The sequence below is a fragment of the Stegastes partitus genome, unplaced genomic scaffold (assembly GCF_000690725.1).
Source record: "Stegastes partitus isolate 25-593 unplaced genomic scaffold, Stegastes_partitus-1.0.2 Scaffold515, whole genome shotgun sequence".
NCBI classification, from domain to species: domain Eukaryota; kingdom Metazoa; phylum Chordata; class Actinopteri; family Pomacentridae; genus Stegastes; species Stegastes partitus.
Window position 1 is genome coordinate 411,755 of NW_007578246.1, and position 16,609 is coordinate 428,363.

The 16,609-nt window shown below is 41.7% G+C and overlaps 2 protein-coding genes across 2 annotated transcripts in view; both read left to right on the top strand.

Moving 5' to 3' along the window:
* Positions 1-1,396, top strand: part of LOC103361581 (testis-expressed sequence 43 protein) — a 3,239-nt gene extending 1,843 nt beyond the window's left edge. The window contains exons 2-5 of the mRNA XM_008287699.1: positions 484-592; positions 669-859; positions 951-1,025; positions 1,361-1,396. Coding sequence (XP_008285921.1) covers positions 484-592; positions 669-859; positions 951-996 — 346 coding nt within the window. The 3' untranslated portion in view covers positions 997-1,025; positions 1,361-1,396. The remainder of the gene's footprint in view (positions 1-483; positions 593-668; positions 860-950; positions 1,026-1,360) is intronic.
* A 932-nt stretch (positions 1,397-2,328) lies between these two features.
* The window catches only part of LOC103361591 (solute carrier family 12 member 2), a 26,653-nt gene continuing 12,372 nt past the window's right edge, over positions 2,329-16,609 (top strand). The window contains exons 1-14 of the mRNA XM_008287709.1: positions 2,329-3,033; positions 4,677-4,799; positions 5,032-5,107; positions 6,398-6,493; positions 6,746-6,885; positions 6,977-7,087; positions 8,408-8,516; positions 8,649-8,776; positions 9,670-9,754; positions 10,111-10,259; positions 14,662-14,769; positions 15,387-15,510; positions 15,591-15,692; positions 15,795-15,852. Of these exons, the coding sequence (XP_008285931.1) occupies positions 2,587-3,033; positions 4,677-4,799; positions 5,032-5,107; positions 6,398-6,493; positions 6,746-6,885; positions 6,977-7,087; positions 8,408-8,516; positions 8,649-8,776; positions 9,670-9,754; positions 10,111-10,259; positions 14,662-14,769; positions 15,387-15,510; positions 15,591-15,692; positions 15,795-15,852 (1,856 nt within the window). The 5' untranslated portion in view covers positions 2,329-2,586. The remainder of the gene's footprint in view (positions 3,034-4,676; positions 4,800-5,031; positions 5,108-6,397; positions 6,494-6,745; positions 6,886-6,976; positions 7,088-8,407; positions 8,517-8,648; positions 8,777-9,669; positions 9,755-10,110; positions 10,260-14,661; positions 14,770-15,386; positions 15,511-15,590; positions 15,693-15,794; positions 15,853-16,609) is intronic.

The window sequence follows — 16,609 nt, forward strand, 5'->3', positions numbered from 1 at the left end:
CAGATAATACGCCGTCATCCTGATTGGTGACATTAAATGTCATGTCAGAGTCAGAATCCAAGGCTGTCGCTATGTTAAGGCTGTTTTTATGGGTTCTGCTGGTTTTTCCTAAAAACCTGTCGGATAGCAGGTTTAGGATTGTTACGGGTCGATTATCGAGTCACGACTGTATTTTCAGGTAAAAAGAATCTTGTGAAAAAAAACATGTCAAAACAGTGTCATTTGGTTTCAAATTGCATGAATGTGTTTCTCATTTTCACATTTCGCTTCACATACAAATCGTTTGTCTCCAGACTGTAGAGAACTTTTCTCTTTAAAGAACAAAACTGTAAAAACTGTGAAGTTGGAGAACTATAAATGACGTGCACTCAAGGGGGAAAAAAACCCAAAAAATATTTTAATTAGAAAACAGAGAGTGGAGATGAAATGACTCAGGTTTAATTAACAACATTTTAAACACTGTTTTGTCAGATCTGCTCCCAGACAAACTTCCTGCCACATCCCGACGTTTTCCGCCCGTCACCCGATGATCCCCAAACTGTACGTGATGCCGTGGAGACAGGACATGAAGCACCAGAGGCTCCTGATGAAGGTACATACAGGTGAGGAAAACAAACGCACCTGCCCACAGGCCATCCAATCGCATTCTCTGTTTGTTTGTTTGTTAGAACGCAGCTCTGGCCGGCATTCCTGCGGTTCCTCTGGAGGAATCGTTGTGTTTCTGTGGTCGAGAGCGTCTCTGCCACGGTCAGGACTCCACCACCAGATCCTCATCTTCATCTTCATCCTCCTCCTCCTCCTCCTCGGCTCCTCTCAGCCAGACATTAGTGACGGCTCATCACTCCTCACACCTCTCCAGGTAGAACACCTCAGAAACAAACCGCTCGCCTGCTTGCCTCGACTGGTATTCTCACAATGAAATCAAGTGTCTGCTGCTGTTTTTCCTGCAGGTACAACAGCTCTGTGGTGACCACGAGAAGCCTCTACCAGAGCTGAGCACCAAACACTTTGCTTCCTGCACTCTGGTGAATCTTTATGCTCCGCTTTTTGCTTTTTGTTGTTGCATGAATTCACGGAGAACATGTCCTTCAGTAAGTTTAGTGAAATCTGCAAATAATACAGGAAAGAAAACAATTTGTATTTCTGAAGGGAACGAAAAGGCAGAATGTTTCCAGTCAACTGATGAACGTCACGTTCTTCTGCATCAAAACAACGTAAACAACACGTTCCAGCTGTGTTTAATGTTGTGTTTGCATTTCTTCACCACTTTCTGAAGACAAATTGTGCATAAACCATCTATGAATGTCCATTTTGCCGTTACCAGGTACCACCCAAGTCTGTTTTTTTCCTGCTTATCCAGGGTCAGTCCTGGTAGCTGCAGGTTAAGCTGAGGCCAGATGAGATAAATCATCCCTCCAGAGAGTTTTGTGGCTCCTTCCGGCTCGACGTCCCCCCAAAAAACCTCCATAGTACAGCATCCAAGAGGCCTCCTGACCAGATGTTGAACCAGCTCAGCTGAGCTCCGTTCACATGACGCTCCTCCCCTCATCTCTGATCTAACGCGTCCACGGAGGTGTTTCTATGCAAAACGTGGCGCCCGCCGCCTTCGATTTACTGCACTTGAAGTTTTTCTCTTCATCAGTCTGAATAAAGCCTCTTGCAACAAAAATCACCAAACAGAAAAGTATTGTTTCAAGAAAATGGCAGAAAAAGACAAATTGCAGTTTCCACTAATTGTCAGAACCTGGCTATCAGTTGGTCTGTTGTTCCCAAACACAAAACTCACTAAGAATTGACACATGAAGAGTCCAGAAAAAAGCTGTTGCCACGACTCTGTACTTTGGTCCTGCAGTCTAAGGTTTCACCACAAGGGGTCAGTGTTTTTAAATGCCACCCATCAGCAGGTGACTCCTTCAGCACCACAGACAGAGAACCTCCTGCATCAGGTGAGAGAATCCAGCATCCCACATCTGTAAAGTCTGGACCATCAGGAGGCTCTGGTGGACCTGCCTCCAACTTGCCGGCAGAATCTAAACTTTTGAGCTGAATAAATATAAATCTGTCGAGTGAAACCGGTTTAACTGTCTCCAGTCGTGCTGTCTTTGTATTTATTGTCCAGTGTTTGGCTCCAGCATCAAGAGTTGAGGCAGAGAAAGCGGCTGTTGTTCGCTATGCTAATGTTTCTGCTGCTGCTGCCTCGCTGGTGCGTATCTGAGTGAATGTCTCAGTGTGTCACCAGCACCGATGACAAATGTCTTTGTTTGACACGCGCACAAACACGCACACGCACACACACACCTTAAAATGTGTGTGTGTGTGTGCTGGAGACTTGGAGACTTGGTGTCCTTTACGCACACATCTGGGCCGTGCGTCCTGGCGCATCCATCCACATCCAGAGTCTGCCAGCGAACACCAGCAGAGTAAATGACTGTGTGGAACTTTTGATCTGGACTCCGGTTCTATGATTTCTCTCCCGCTGGCTGCTCGGCGTTAAATGCTGCGGCTCCTCTCTGCTTCTGGAGCTGGTGCGTATTCAACGGTTCGGTGCGTGGCTGACTCCTGCTCCCAGAGTCTCTCCGGGCGGACATGTCGGGACAGAAACCGTCGCTGAGGACCGGCTCCCCTCAGAGCCGCTTCCAGGTGGATGTGGTGACGGAGGGGTCCTCCGCGGCTCCGGCTCCGGCCCCGGGCTCCACCGACGGATCCCGGCCTCCAGAGGAGTCCAAAGGCCGGTTCCGGGTGGTGGGTTTCATGGATCCGGGCGCGTTGGGCAGCGCCATGGACATCGGGCTCCCGCCTGATGTGTCCCACGAACCGGACACGGCGAAGAGCGACTCGGTGAGCCTCCACTCAACCGGTACCGGACACACTCACATCTCCGACTCCCACTCCAACACCTACTACATGCGGACGTTCGGACACAACACCATCGACGCGGTGCCGAACATAGACTTCTACCGGCAGACGGCTGCGCCTCTGGGGGAGAAGCTGACCAGACCGTCGCTGTCGGAGCTGCACGACGAACTCGACAAAGTAACAATAAACAGTTTGGTTTTTGGTTTGTTTTTACTGATTTTTATCACCTAAAATATCTGATTTCACAGCAAAATCTGACCTAAACTGGTTCCATGTTACATTTACTGAAGTGTGGCATGTTTCCAGGATGAAAATCATCTTGGCATCATATCCAACTGATTAACATGAATTAACTTCATTTAGGTTGAGATAAACTGAGTAAATCCAGATTTGAATGGACCTAAAGGAAACCACATTTCAACATCAAGTAATTCTGTTGGTTTAACTTAATGTACTTGATTAATGTCAACTTCATTAATTCAACTAATTTCCAAGAGTTAGTTTCAACTGAATATAATCAAGTAAGACTCATTTACTTCACATTATTAAAAATTATCTCGTAAAAGTTGATCTAGCTTCAACAGAATTACTTAACGGGAAAATTATTTAGTTTATATTTATTTTCATTCAGAGTTCTTTTTTTTTTAATGAGTACCAATAACTTTATTTCAACACGTAAAAGCCCCATTTATTCACATTTTTCTTGCATATTCAGATTAGTTCTAGGCTTAGAGGCACGCTCTTATCGTGAAAATGTAAGAGCATGTTAGTTCTTCTACAGAATAATGTGGGCGATTAGAAAAAATTTAAATTTTTCATCTCTTTGGAGCCTGAAAGTAGAATGGCTATTTAATCCCTGCAAAAGACTTCTGTTAAATTCAGAGGCTACATTTTGGAGACGTAAGCAATAAAACACGCAGGCTTGGCTGAAAGTGCACCAAGAGTACAGCTAAAATTAAAAACCTTGTCATCATAAGACACAAATCAGTAAATAAAATCACAAACGTGAATTTCAAGCAACCTGGTTAATGTAAAATAACCCTCCACAGAGACATGTACCTTCTGTCCAGGTTAAATAAGAACATTAATATTATTATTATTAAGGATAAAGTTTCTGGTTAAATCCATTTTACTTGAATCAAGTCAAAGAACCTTCATTTTAAAGCACAAAATAATCCTTTTATACTAGAAAAGACCAGATTTTTGAGTCGAAATATGCAATTATTAGACTTAATCTGCCTTTATCCTTCCTTTGCGTCCACCTGACAGAAGTCGGTTCGTTTTTCAGCCATCGGTAAAACCTCCCTGAACACAAAGCAGCCTGTCGTGACCCGGCAGGCTTCCCCAGCCGGACGCCCACGTTCAAGGTAGCATAGACGCTCATTGTGCATCGGCAGTGAGCTTATAAACAACTGGGGAAAGCTCGTAACTGTCCAGAGAGCCAGAAGCCTCAGGTTTCCCCCAGATAAAGAAAAATTACTGGGAATCCACAAATAAATCTCATTTTAAAACCAGGACTTATTTTTTTATTTTTTTACTGAAAAAGAGCAAAGAACTAATGGATGTTGTCTTTTACTGCATTTGTGTCTCTTTGCGGTCGTTTTGTCTCCACGTATTATAGATAGTCAGCAGTCTTTTTACATTTACAGCCTCTACAAACTTTTCCTCTCTCCTCTGCTCATCAGCTGTAGAAAGATGTTTCACCATGTTGGATGTATCGTCCAACTACTTGCTGTTTCTGAGCTATTTTATTGAGGTTTCGTAGCTTTGATCCAGTTCTCTCACTGACTCTTTCCATCTTGGCTGCGGTTGGTCATCAGGAGCCCTTTGAGGAAGGTCTGGCCAATGGGGAGGAGCCGTCGGCAGCCGAGGAGGCGGCGGCTTTGGCGGCGAAGGAGGCGAAAGGAGGAACTATCAAGTTTGGTTGGGTCAAAGGAGTCCTGGTTAGTGTCAGCTAAAGACAGACTCTGCTTCCTCGTGTCGTGTTTCAATTGTAAAGCGTCGTTAAATCTCAAGATATGTCGATTTGAATGTCACAAACAAGCAGAAAATATGTTTCCCTCAAAGCCTAATTCAGAAAAAGTTTAGTTGCATAGGAATTAAACATTTAGGAGACTGCTGTCCATCTTTAAATACAGTCTGTGATCCCCACAATGTTCATTATTTGTGTTTCAGATCCGCTGCATGCTGAATATCTGGGGTGTGATGCTCTTCATCAGAATGTCCTGGATCGTCGGACAGGCTGGAATCGGTACATACATATCAATCAATCACGGCGATTAGACATTTGAGGTTTGATCGGTTCTTGGAGGAACCTGTAACAGCTCAATTTAGAGAACTGCAACAAGTCCAGAGGAGGTCCTAGAGGATTTTTTTGTAGAGTAATGTGTCAGTCTAACTGAAACCTTACACCTGCATTTACATTTTATTTTACTTTTAAAGCTTAGTTGTTTTAGTATTTTTCTTCAAGCAGCTAGTATGATAATGCTTAACTTTTAGTCCAACATAAAAAAAAAAAAAAACAGTTAAGATGTTCAATATTTACAGAAACCTCCTGGACAAGAGGTGAAACGTCTTAAAGGATCTAAAAGAGGTCCAGTTATGTTTTGCTGAAGCTCCTATGATAACCAAAACCATAATGGCCAAAGGTCTATAAATACTTAAGTTATAACAAATAATGAAAAGTGAGGATTGGTCGTGTGGTGGGAAAAGGACACACTGAGGCACTAACTAATAACTACTTGCATGCTTTAATCTTAACCAAGAAGGTAGCTTCAGAAAATATGTGTAGTTAAAAGACATGTCTACATCATTTTGGTGTTGCAGTAGCTGTACAGAGCGTGCCCAGTTACAAAGCCCTGCAGATGGAGAATCTAAATTCAATGCAGTGAACATTGGGTGGATTTCCATTGCAGGAGCTTGAAACAGAGCGTGGTAGCATGAGCATTTACAGAAATGGCCCCTTTATTGGCGATTTTCAGCCTTTTGGTTTCCACTGTGGTGTAAGATCCAACAGCTTTGACTGCAATGGTAATTAAAGTGCACCAAAACCAGGGCGCAGCAGTTACTGGATGAAACGGCATTTCTATGAGCACGCAAGAAATCGAGCAATTGACATTAGTATGTTAGTCTACTTGGTGAATTCACTTGGATGTTGAAGAGTAGAAGGCTGCTACCCACTGAGACATCCCCTACTGTGGAGTGGGTACTTTTTTCTCCATAACAGAGGTTCTACAGCTTTGAAAAATGGTCTGTTAAAATAGTTTTTTAATTTTGCATCTCTAACTGCGTATGTCATGGCTCAGATCATCACAGATATAGAGTTCTGTGTCATCTGCGTAAACAGTGAAAACAGATGCCATGTTTGGTTGAGGGTAACTGCGTCATGTAAATTAACAGCATTAAAAAAAAAGCAACGACACCAACGACTGACAGTCTGACCACACAAACCACCAGAGTACAAACTTCGCTGTAGGTACCCGACTATACACGTTCAATTATACACGTAACCTGGCAGCTTTTTCTTGTTTTTGTAAAACAGGACTGACCATTGCGATCATCCTGATGGCCACTGTGGTCACCACCATCACCGGTCTGTCTACCTCTGCTATAGCAACCAATGGCTTCGTACGAGGAGGTGAGATGTAAACCACCCAATGGCTTCTACTTTCTAAATGTCGATCTGATATGTCCCATTGTTTCTAAAGAGCGTCCATGATCTGTGACTGTTAGAATATGTACACGAAAGTTACAAAAAGTAACTTTCAGGACATTCAAAAGACATTTCAGGACATATTTTGCATTAATTTTCCCGTAAAAGGTCAGTTCATCATGGTGCTAGGTGGTTTTCTCTGCACTAAGAACTGTATCTGAAATCCTTTCCGTCCAGGTGGGGCGTACTACCTGATCTCCAGGAGTCTGGGGCCTGAGTTTGGAGGCTCTATCGGCCTCATCTTCGCCTTCGCCAACGCCGTGGCTGTGGCCATGTATGTTGTAGGCTTTGCTGAGACCGTCGTCGAGATGCTTAATGTGAGAAGTTCTTTGGTGTAACTACTCAAACCTCTTCAGGTCTGATTCGAACGGACTGTCCTGTTGAACTTGATTTGGTTTTTGGTTGCAGGACGTTGACGCCCTGATGACTGACGAACTGAATGACATTCGTATCGTCGGGACTCTGACCGTCATCCTGCTGCTGGGAATCTCTGTAGCTGGGATGGAGTGGGAAGCCAAGGTAGGACTGAGATTCCATAACATCACTGAAAAGCAGTGGAAACTCAAGACTGTTTTAGATCATGTAAAGCCTGAGGCCTCCAAATGTTAAGTGACATTTACGAGTCGGTATTGTTAGAAGATCATGATCCAACCAAAGTTTTAACGATTTTAGTGGCACAGCTGTCATGAGCTGTGTTTCCACAAAAAAATGTATGCACATTATGAAGTATTGTATTAGAAAAGATTAATGAAAACAGCGAAAGTACAAAAAACTTCCTGCTCGCTTGAGGTACTTGACTTTTAAAAAAAATAAATCAATTAATGAGCTTTTTGGAAGATGAAAACACTTTTTTCTGAAAAGGATCTGATGTTGAGAACAATGGCTGATTAGTTGTTTTTGTCTGTTGTTTTTCATTTTGTGGTTTATTGTCTTCATCGCCGTACAGAAATCAAACATGGTTGATACCGGGTGACATTTTTGTTGTTTTTTTTAGCGATTGGGAAAATGCTTCTGTTGCTTTGTTTTTGACTTTTCTTTTTTGGCAACAGTCAAAAGTTCTCTTCAAATTCACTTCACAATTAGATAGAAACACAGACACTTAAGTTATTAACAACTACTGAAAGGTTTTGAAACAAATGTTGTCCAGATATTTGTCTATTCAAGAGGATGAGACGATGTTTGTTGAGCGCCACTACTGGATGGAATGCCATGAAATTTAGTACAAACATCCGTGCTTCCTTCTGGACTAGTTTTATTAACTTTGGGTGGACAATGGACATGTAGGTGCTGTAAACAGGAAGCAGGTGGTTGGCTGCTTAGCTGTAGAAAATACTACAGAACAACAACAGTGAAAAGTCAGACCAGAGGTTTCTTTAAATGTGCAAGCACAAACAACCAGGTCAGCAACACCTGTAGGCTTATTTATTATCTACAATTAATTAACCACTGTTAGCCATGGCTGATATCTTTATATTCTTTTGGTAAATGGGCATGTGATAGGACTGTGACGAGTCAGGGACACCTATTGACAACTACAACCTGTCCGGACAAAAATACGACCCCAGAATTTTTAAACTGAAATGGTTTGCAGCGTTTTCAAGTTTGGTGTCTTAGTACTTCGAAGGACAAAGTAGTGTTTATGGTAGGTGTAAAGGTAGTTGACGTTAAAAAAGTCTATATTATTGCAGATCTGCACCAACATATGAAAATCTGTGGTGCTATTTGTCAGCGTTAGAGAGCAACCTCAGACTGAAACACATTAGGAAATGTCCTCGCTAGCCGGTTCAGAGAAAATCTAACATCTCTTCCTTTCTCTCTGTGTGTTTTTTTGTACATCAGGCTCAGATTGTCCTCCTGGTGATCCTGCTGGGAGCCATCGCTAACTACTTCATAGGAACCTTCATGCCAGCAGAAAGCAAAGAGCCCAAAGGGTTCTTTGGCTACCACAGTCAGTCTGAATTACTATAAAATAATAACGTTCTTGGCTTCGGTTTTTAATCAGTTCAACACATCCTTTGCTAGAGTTTAAATCAATAGTCTGGTGTATATATCCCCTTGTTCCTGCTCTGTCCTCATACAGCTGCCATCCTTTTTGAGAATTTCGGTCCAGACTTCAGAGAAGACGAGACATTCTTCTCGGTGTTTGCTATTTTCTTCCCTGCAGCCACTGGGATTCTGGCTGGAGCCAACATCTCTGGAGACCTCACTGTAAGTTGGAACTTACATAAAGGACATTTTATAGAATTTAGCATGCTCCTAAAATCTTGTTTTTGCTGACATCCACAGATAGGAGGTCGCACATTATTTTTGATCAGTACTCCTGCTATGATTTCACTTTTGGTTGCTCTCAGACGTTTAGCAGGTTCACAACCTTGACTGAATTGTGGTTCAGCTCAAGAGGTTTATACCACTTTATAGCCATGTTTCCACACATTTGTCAAGTGAATCTGAACCTTTGAAATGTTGCAACAACAGCTAGGCTGCATAGTGTTGGCAGAAGGTGGCGATAAAGGCTACGTTATGCATGGCTGTAAGAAACAGTAAGAAAAGCAAAACTCAGTCCATCAATTGGAAAAGGTGCTTACATCTCCCATTATGCCAAACTCTTATTTGAAAAAAGTCAAAAACCATCTGAAGGGAGCATACTACATTTTTTGGAGGGCTTTCTTTTTCTAAATTATGGCACCTTTTCTAATGTAAAACTCCAAAATGGGAATTAATAAACATTATGAAGACAACAGTCATTTCTCTTGAGAAGTTCTGTTAAGAGCAAGTAAAAGAATTCTTGCGGTGTTCCTCAAGGTTCAATCCTGGGCCCCAGTTGTTTTCTTTGTTTACATGCTGCCATTGCTATTGTTCAAATGTAGCATCCATTTCCACTGATGCAGATGACACACATTTCCATATCTCAGTTTTATTGGCTGATTTGACCATGTTGACACTGTTAATGCATTTTAAGAATAACTGATTAGACAACTCAAAAATGTCTTTGAATGCTCTTATGTCTTGCATCAGTTTTAATTTCTTTTGTGCATTACATCCGCTTTTTGAAATGTTTAAACTGAATATATATTTGAACCTAAACACGTCTCCATCTTCAGGACCCTCAGTCGGCGATCCCTAAGGGCACCCTGCTGGCCATCCTTATCACAGGACTCACCTACGTGGCCGTTGCATTCTCTACAGGTTCACACCAGACACTTGATTTTAACATTTATTCACCTGTGCACTAAATTTTTTTTAGTTTTCTCAGATTTCTCAGCTCTGTTGACTGCACTGCTGTATTTTTAGGGAGGTACAGTCGTGATAATATGCTTACATATTTGTATTACGTGAAATCCAAAATCAACAGTGCATGAACATGAAAAGACTGCTGAAGATAAATATTGGCAAGGTGTGCCGTGTTAAGTTTTGACAGCTCCTGTTTTTTAAAGAAATGGAGAAAGAATAGCTCTGTACACTTTGAAATAGGCCTGATAGTCTTTCTGGAACTGGATTCTGCTGCATCTAATCAGTGTACATGTTGGTTTGTCCTCCTGCAGGTTCCTGCATTGTCAGAGATGCTACGGGTGACCACAACGACACCATTAGCGACACCGTAAACTGTACAGACGCTGCCTGTACGCTGGGCTACGACTTCTCCATCTGTAAGGAGGGCGGATGTCAGTACGGCCTCATGAACGACTTCCAGGTAACTTCCACTGAGCTCAACTTTCAAACCTTGAGACGTGTCTTTATGTTCAGCAAGCCAGGTGAGGTATTAATATACGTACAGTGGTCTACAAACGTTTTCATCCACTTGTACCGGACCATGTATATCATGGCAGTCTTGAGTTTACAATGACTCCTATAACTGGACTTTGAAAAAACTCCAAGTGACTTTTCTGACTTGTTCAAGTTGATAATTTGCTTTTTCAGAGGCCGAGAGCATAATGCTGCCACCACCAGGCTTGATGGTATTTTTGGTGTTGTTGGGGTTTAAAGGTCTCACCTTCTCTACTCCAAACATATTTCTGGTGATTGTAGCCAAAATTGCTTCAAGTCAGTGATTTGCTTTTCCAGATCTTCGCCGAGCTCCTCAGACTTTCCCACTGTAGTGTCTGAGTCTGATGAGTGGATCAGATGGTTCTGTTGAAACTGGATCAGAGGAGTCAGCAGCTGGAGTCAACTGTTATCGTTCATGAGACGTTAAGAGGTCATGAAACTAAGAAAATCTGATTAATACAGCTTTCTGCATCACCAAAACTAACAATTCAAGTTGCTTTATGTTTATTTTTGACACAGTAGATTTCGTCACATTTACAGAAGACCTTAAATAAATCTACGAAAAAACACAAAATGCGCAACAGTTTTTTGTGGCAAACATTCATGTGTTTCAATGATTCCACCATCGAAAATTTAGAGTTCTAGGGCTGACTGGAAACTCAAGACTGCAATGATATACGTTGTCTTTACAAGTGCTTTTAAACTTTTGTTCACGACTAGACGTGAGAAAGCCTCTTGGATGAGAAACGCCTTCAAAAAAATAATAAAATAAAGGAAAGTCCAGTTGTCCTCCACAGAAACGCCCAGGATGCTAAATAAAAGTGAGAATTCCACAGAGGGTTTCAAGACGAAGCAACATTTTGGGAATTATCATGATTATTATTATTTACTTCACTGAGGACAGAGAATCTCAGGAATTCGTATTACATAAAGGCCAGCACACACTGGCAGAGCGTGACGTGAACAGAACAACCCACAGCCATTGTTTCCTATGGAAGCCTACACATTGGCGGTGGAGCCGTGTCAGGATACAACACTGTCCTATTTCCCATCGTCCACACATCGACACCATTCTGACTGAAACACTGACTGCAGCTCCAGCTGTCGGATTAACAGCTGTCAGTTAGCCTTCTTAGCATACTAGCATACCACTGGTGCAGCTTGATGCGACGCTAAATGGACATTTTATTTATCACGTCACTGTATTTTCATGATAAGACGTAGATTTTAACACGCTTCTACATTTTGAGCCGCAAACATTCTTCACAAATGACCGACTCTGTATCGCTGCTTCTAAGTTTTAAGTAATGTTTAGGGTTGTTTTTTTTGTTACACTTTTTTTTAGGGTTGTTTCTTTAAAATAATTTAAGAGGGTTATTTAATTATGGTAAGATGATGTAGTTTTACAGTCAAGATATATAAAACTGCAAAAAGTTTTACAGATGTTTTGCATCACAAGACAAACACTTCACACATTTTAATGTTTTGAGCTGCTAACATTCTTCGACATACCACCAACTCTGTAGCTACTATCGGAACGTAGCACATTCAAAATGTTCAAACTTGGTTGGTTAAAAACTTATTTTTTGGCCTGAACAATAGTTTTTTTTTAAACCTTTAACATTTAAAAAGGCCACTGAGGGGGAGCTAGTTATGGTAAAACCTATGTAATTTTACAGTGAAGAAATGTACAGCTGCATGTAATTATCTGGTAAATTATGGATGTTTTGCCTGGAAGTGATTTAAAGAAATTCACAGTTTTGATTTTGTGTTTTTGTTGTAATTTCACCCATTGTTTTCTCCAAATTTACAAAACAGGGAAAATCGATAAAATAACAAAGAACACAAATAACGCTCATTTCTTACAGTCTAACGACCTTCTGTCACTTTCTTCTGCACGTAAATCGAACACTGTGATACTCGTGGGTTCTTATGTGAACTGGATCGAAAATATTGATCGAAATATCGATTTTATGCACGTCACTGCTGTAAAGACATCAACAGGTTTATAAATGACGCATGCGAGCTCAGCTCTGGTTTAACAAGAGTTTAAATCACGTCACTCTGCAGCTCTGATCCTGTTTCTGTGCATGTGGATGAAATGTAGATGCAGAGGTTGTGTGTGTGCATGTGTGTGTTTGTGTGCAAGCGTGTGTGTGTGTGTGTGTGTGTGTGTGTGTGTGTGTGTGCGCGTGACGGAGTTGTTCCCAAACAAAGTGCAAAGTGCAGCAGAGATAATAGCTGCTGTTGTTTTGAGTCACAAGGTTCTCGCTGGTCGGAGCTGAATGAGAGCATTGACGGCGTCCACCTACACTCGCGCAGACACACAAAGACAGACAGACACACAAACTGACACACACACGCACAGACGGACTCGCACAGCTCGCTGACACTGATATCGCTGACACTGTGTGCGGTCCCGTGCGTCGCTGCAGACAGAAACAGCGGTTTTATTCTAATTCTTGTTCATTTGTTGGTCTAATCGGTGTGTTTGTGGTCCTCCTTCATGCCAACAGACGCCACATCATGTTGGTGAGCATCAGGGTTTGACAACAGGAATCATCTTGTTTAATGACAAGCTAGAATTTCTCTATTTGCATTTGCCTTGCTGCCTTCTACGGGTGCAAAATGTGCTTCAAACTTGACATATCTAGGAACTGTTGTCCCATTTGGACAGTGGTGGAGATGTGCGACGCCGCACGGCACTGTTCTAAACCCACAAGTTCCATTCGGGGCCAACAGAACCAAACACAGAATAGAGAACTGATGCATTTTGCCAACAGAACCACTGCAGTGTGTGGCTGTTTTTGGTTCTGCAAACCAATTGATTCCCACTGAGACATGACTGGTTTGTGTTGGGAACCAGTTTGCTGGTTGGTTTATTTTTATTTTTAAGCCTTCCTAAAGACATGAACGTCTCCTGCAACCTATTACACCCTGTGATCCGATGCTCTCTAGTTTCTCCCCCCTTCACCCTCACCCCAGCCAGTCTGCCCTCCCTGAGCCTGGTTCTGCCAGAGATCTCTTCCTTGTAAATCGGAGCAGTTCCTATAATATTACATATAATATACATATTTTATATATCTATAATATCGTGGGGTCGTCATCCTATTACCTAAATTATACCAATAAAGTTGTTTTTCATAAAACATTGGAGGGTCCTAATGATAGCATTTACTCAGGCATATTAAACTGGTTCTGTAAATTAAGTCTCATTTCTCTGATAGAAAAGCACTTTGGCACAAAGGTCGTTGTTTTAAATGTGTCATATACAGTAAAAAAAAAAACTATTACAGCTGTGACTCGATAATCCGACACTAAATGTAAAACCTTCTTCTATGTCGGATTGTCAAGACGGAGGTCCAGATACGAGGAGGGCTTGATGCTGGAAGGCTCATTAGTTGTTCATTATTGTTCATAGTTGTTATAATAACTAGTAGGGCTGGTCCCAATAGAACTTTCTGCTCTCTGGATATTCAGACCCAATTAATGATGAATATCAGAACCTTCGGTGCGGTCGGGGGACACTTCCACCCCGGGGCAGCGCTCTGACGGGGTGGAAATGTCCAGAACACACAGGCAGTACTTGGCTGCTGATGCTAGTTTAGTTAGCGCTCACACTTCTGTTTCCACCATCGGTGGCGGCGGGGGAGTGGCAGATACGCTCCACCGTTACCATCCATGTTTACTTCCATAAACACTGAGCACGCTCGCTGCGTGTGACGTCGTCGTGTCCTCTTCTGCGCATGCGGGACACTTTTGGCTCGTATGAAGTTCACACAGCAGATCACATACAAGTCGCATTGAAGTGGAAACGTGAAGGAAGTCACAAAGAAATCCTCATTGAGCATCAAGTCCTGCAGTGTGAACGTAGCCAATCTGTGGGATTGTTCAGTCAGATAATACGCCGTCATCCTGATTGGTGACATTAAATGTCATGTCGGAGTCACAATCCAAGGCTGTCGCTATGTTAAGGCTGTTTTTATGGGTTCTGTTGGTTTTTCCTAAAAACCTGTCGGATAGCAGGTTCTGGATTGTTAAGGGTCGATTATCAAGTCACAACTGCATTTGACTGTTGGGGTTTCATTGCTTTAAATATTTGGTTTGTCTTTATGAATGTTGACATAAGGAGTTTGCATTTTTGTTCTTATCCTGCCTTGTCTTCAGTATCCTGCTCTTCTACAGTCATTCAATGAGATTTTTGAACTCTTGTTTTTACGTATTATTATGTGATGTCATACACACTCTTTAAACAATAACAGGGCTGTAATCTACACACAGTCTGTGGCTGGTCAGTGTGAAGCTAAAGGTGTCTGTGTTTCGTCCAGGTGATGAGTTTGGTGTCGGGCTTCGGTCCTCTGATCACTGCTGGGATATTTTCAGCCACTCTGTCGTCGGCTCTGGCCTCGCTGGTCAGCGCGCCCAAAGTCTTCCAGGTCAGAAACCAAACATTTCATTTATTTTTGTCACACAGATTGATTTTTATCACTTTGCCAACAGCAGTAAGTCAAACGTGCATCATTCTAAACATTCACTGTTTGTTGGAAGGAGTAAGACTGTAAATCTACCAAAAAACAATCCGTTTCTTACATGACGTTGATTTCAGACGTCAAGGATGAACATTTAATCCTAACGTTTAAATGGGAATACCAAAAAGGTGCAAGAAAGTTAAATACCACCAATGGTCTCCACAGACAAAAACAGCTACTGCACAAATGGGGCTTATGCTAGGAAGCAGAAGATGTGAAGATTCCTTTCTATTCAAACCATAGTCAGACAACTAAGTAGCTGTGTCCATCACTTTTAGCTACATTTCATGGTTCTTGGTAAGAACCTGACGACGGAGGAAAACTACAGCGTACTCAATTCATAGAATAAAGACCTGAATCCTGAGTGAAGACTTCTGAGATGGGTCCAGATTGGTTTCATGCACAGAGGGTTGTCCAAGGCTGGTCCAGTCCGTTCCATCCAGGCCTTAACCCGATTCAAAAGTTGCTAAACTCATAAAACTTTATGAAATCACGGCATTAATCCAGGCTGTGGTGGTTTCCAGGCGCTCTGTAAGGACAACATCTACCCAGGGCTGGGCGTGTTCGCCAAGGGTTACGGGAAGAACAACGAGCCCCTCCGCGGCTACGTCCTGACCTTCTGCATCGGCCTCGCCTTCATCCTCATCGGTAGGTCTTTACCTTCAAAGCTCCTGAGCAGGTTGAAGTCCTGATTGTTGACACTGAACGTCTCTGTTGTCGTCTCCCAGCGGAGTTGAACATCATCGCTCCCATCATCTCCAACTTCTTCCTGGCTTCTTACGCTCTCATCAACTTCTCCGTCTTCCACGCCTCCATGGCCAACTCTCCAGGTGAGCTTCCATTCTCCAGCTAACTAATAAACTAGAATAAATCAACTGAAATACTTAACACACTGTAAGAAAGTCTTGATATGATGATGCAACTCACTTCAGGTAGGTTTGACGTGGCCTTGCTTAGAGCTCGTGTAGTGAAATTGACCAACTTTGTCATGTGAACAACAGACTTCCCTAAAAATGTCAAAAAATACATTCTGGCAGCGAAGGTGGCAGAAAAAAAATAATGGATTACTGTTAAAAATGTGACGGTCAGTAAAATAATGAGATTTTTAGCAGTTTTAAATACATGTGGACATTGTTTACAGTTTATTTTGGCCTATTTTTGTTTGTTTCTTTTAACTGTAAGTGTGAAAATTAATACTTTTGTTTCGCACATTTTACAAGATCTGGGAAAATCTGTAAAATAACAGCTAAAAACACACGCGTCCCATTTTTCCATCCTTAATATACACATTTGTCTTAATAATGGCAAACATCTGCAAAACAATACAACAGTTTTGCTGATTTAAGTATAATTAAATACAGTCAAACATTGTAAAAGAACAAATCACTGTTGGTAAAATTACAGATGTTTGAATATTAACTTCATGAAGAGTTTGTACCTGTTTTCCTTTTGGTTCTTTTTACAATTACAATGTAAATTAACAACTTTTTAAAAATTATTTTAGTGGTTATTATCTTTAATTCAAGGAAATGAGGAAATCTGTAAAATAACAGCTTAAAAGAAAGATTTCCCATTTTTCCATCCGTATTATGCACACCTTTCTTTCAAATAATGGCACATATCTGCAAAACATTCATGGTCAAACATCGTAAAAGAACAAATTAGAGTTTTGGCTTGTTTTTTTTTTTTTACATTTAACATGTGAATTAATATATATATATTATTTTAGAGTAAATAATAGTAAAAT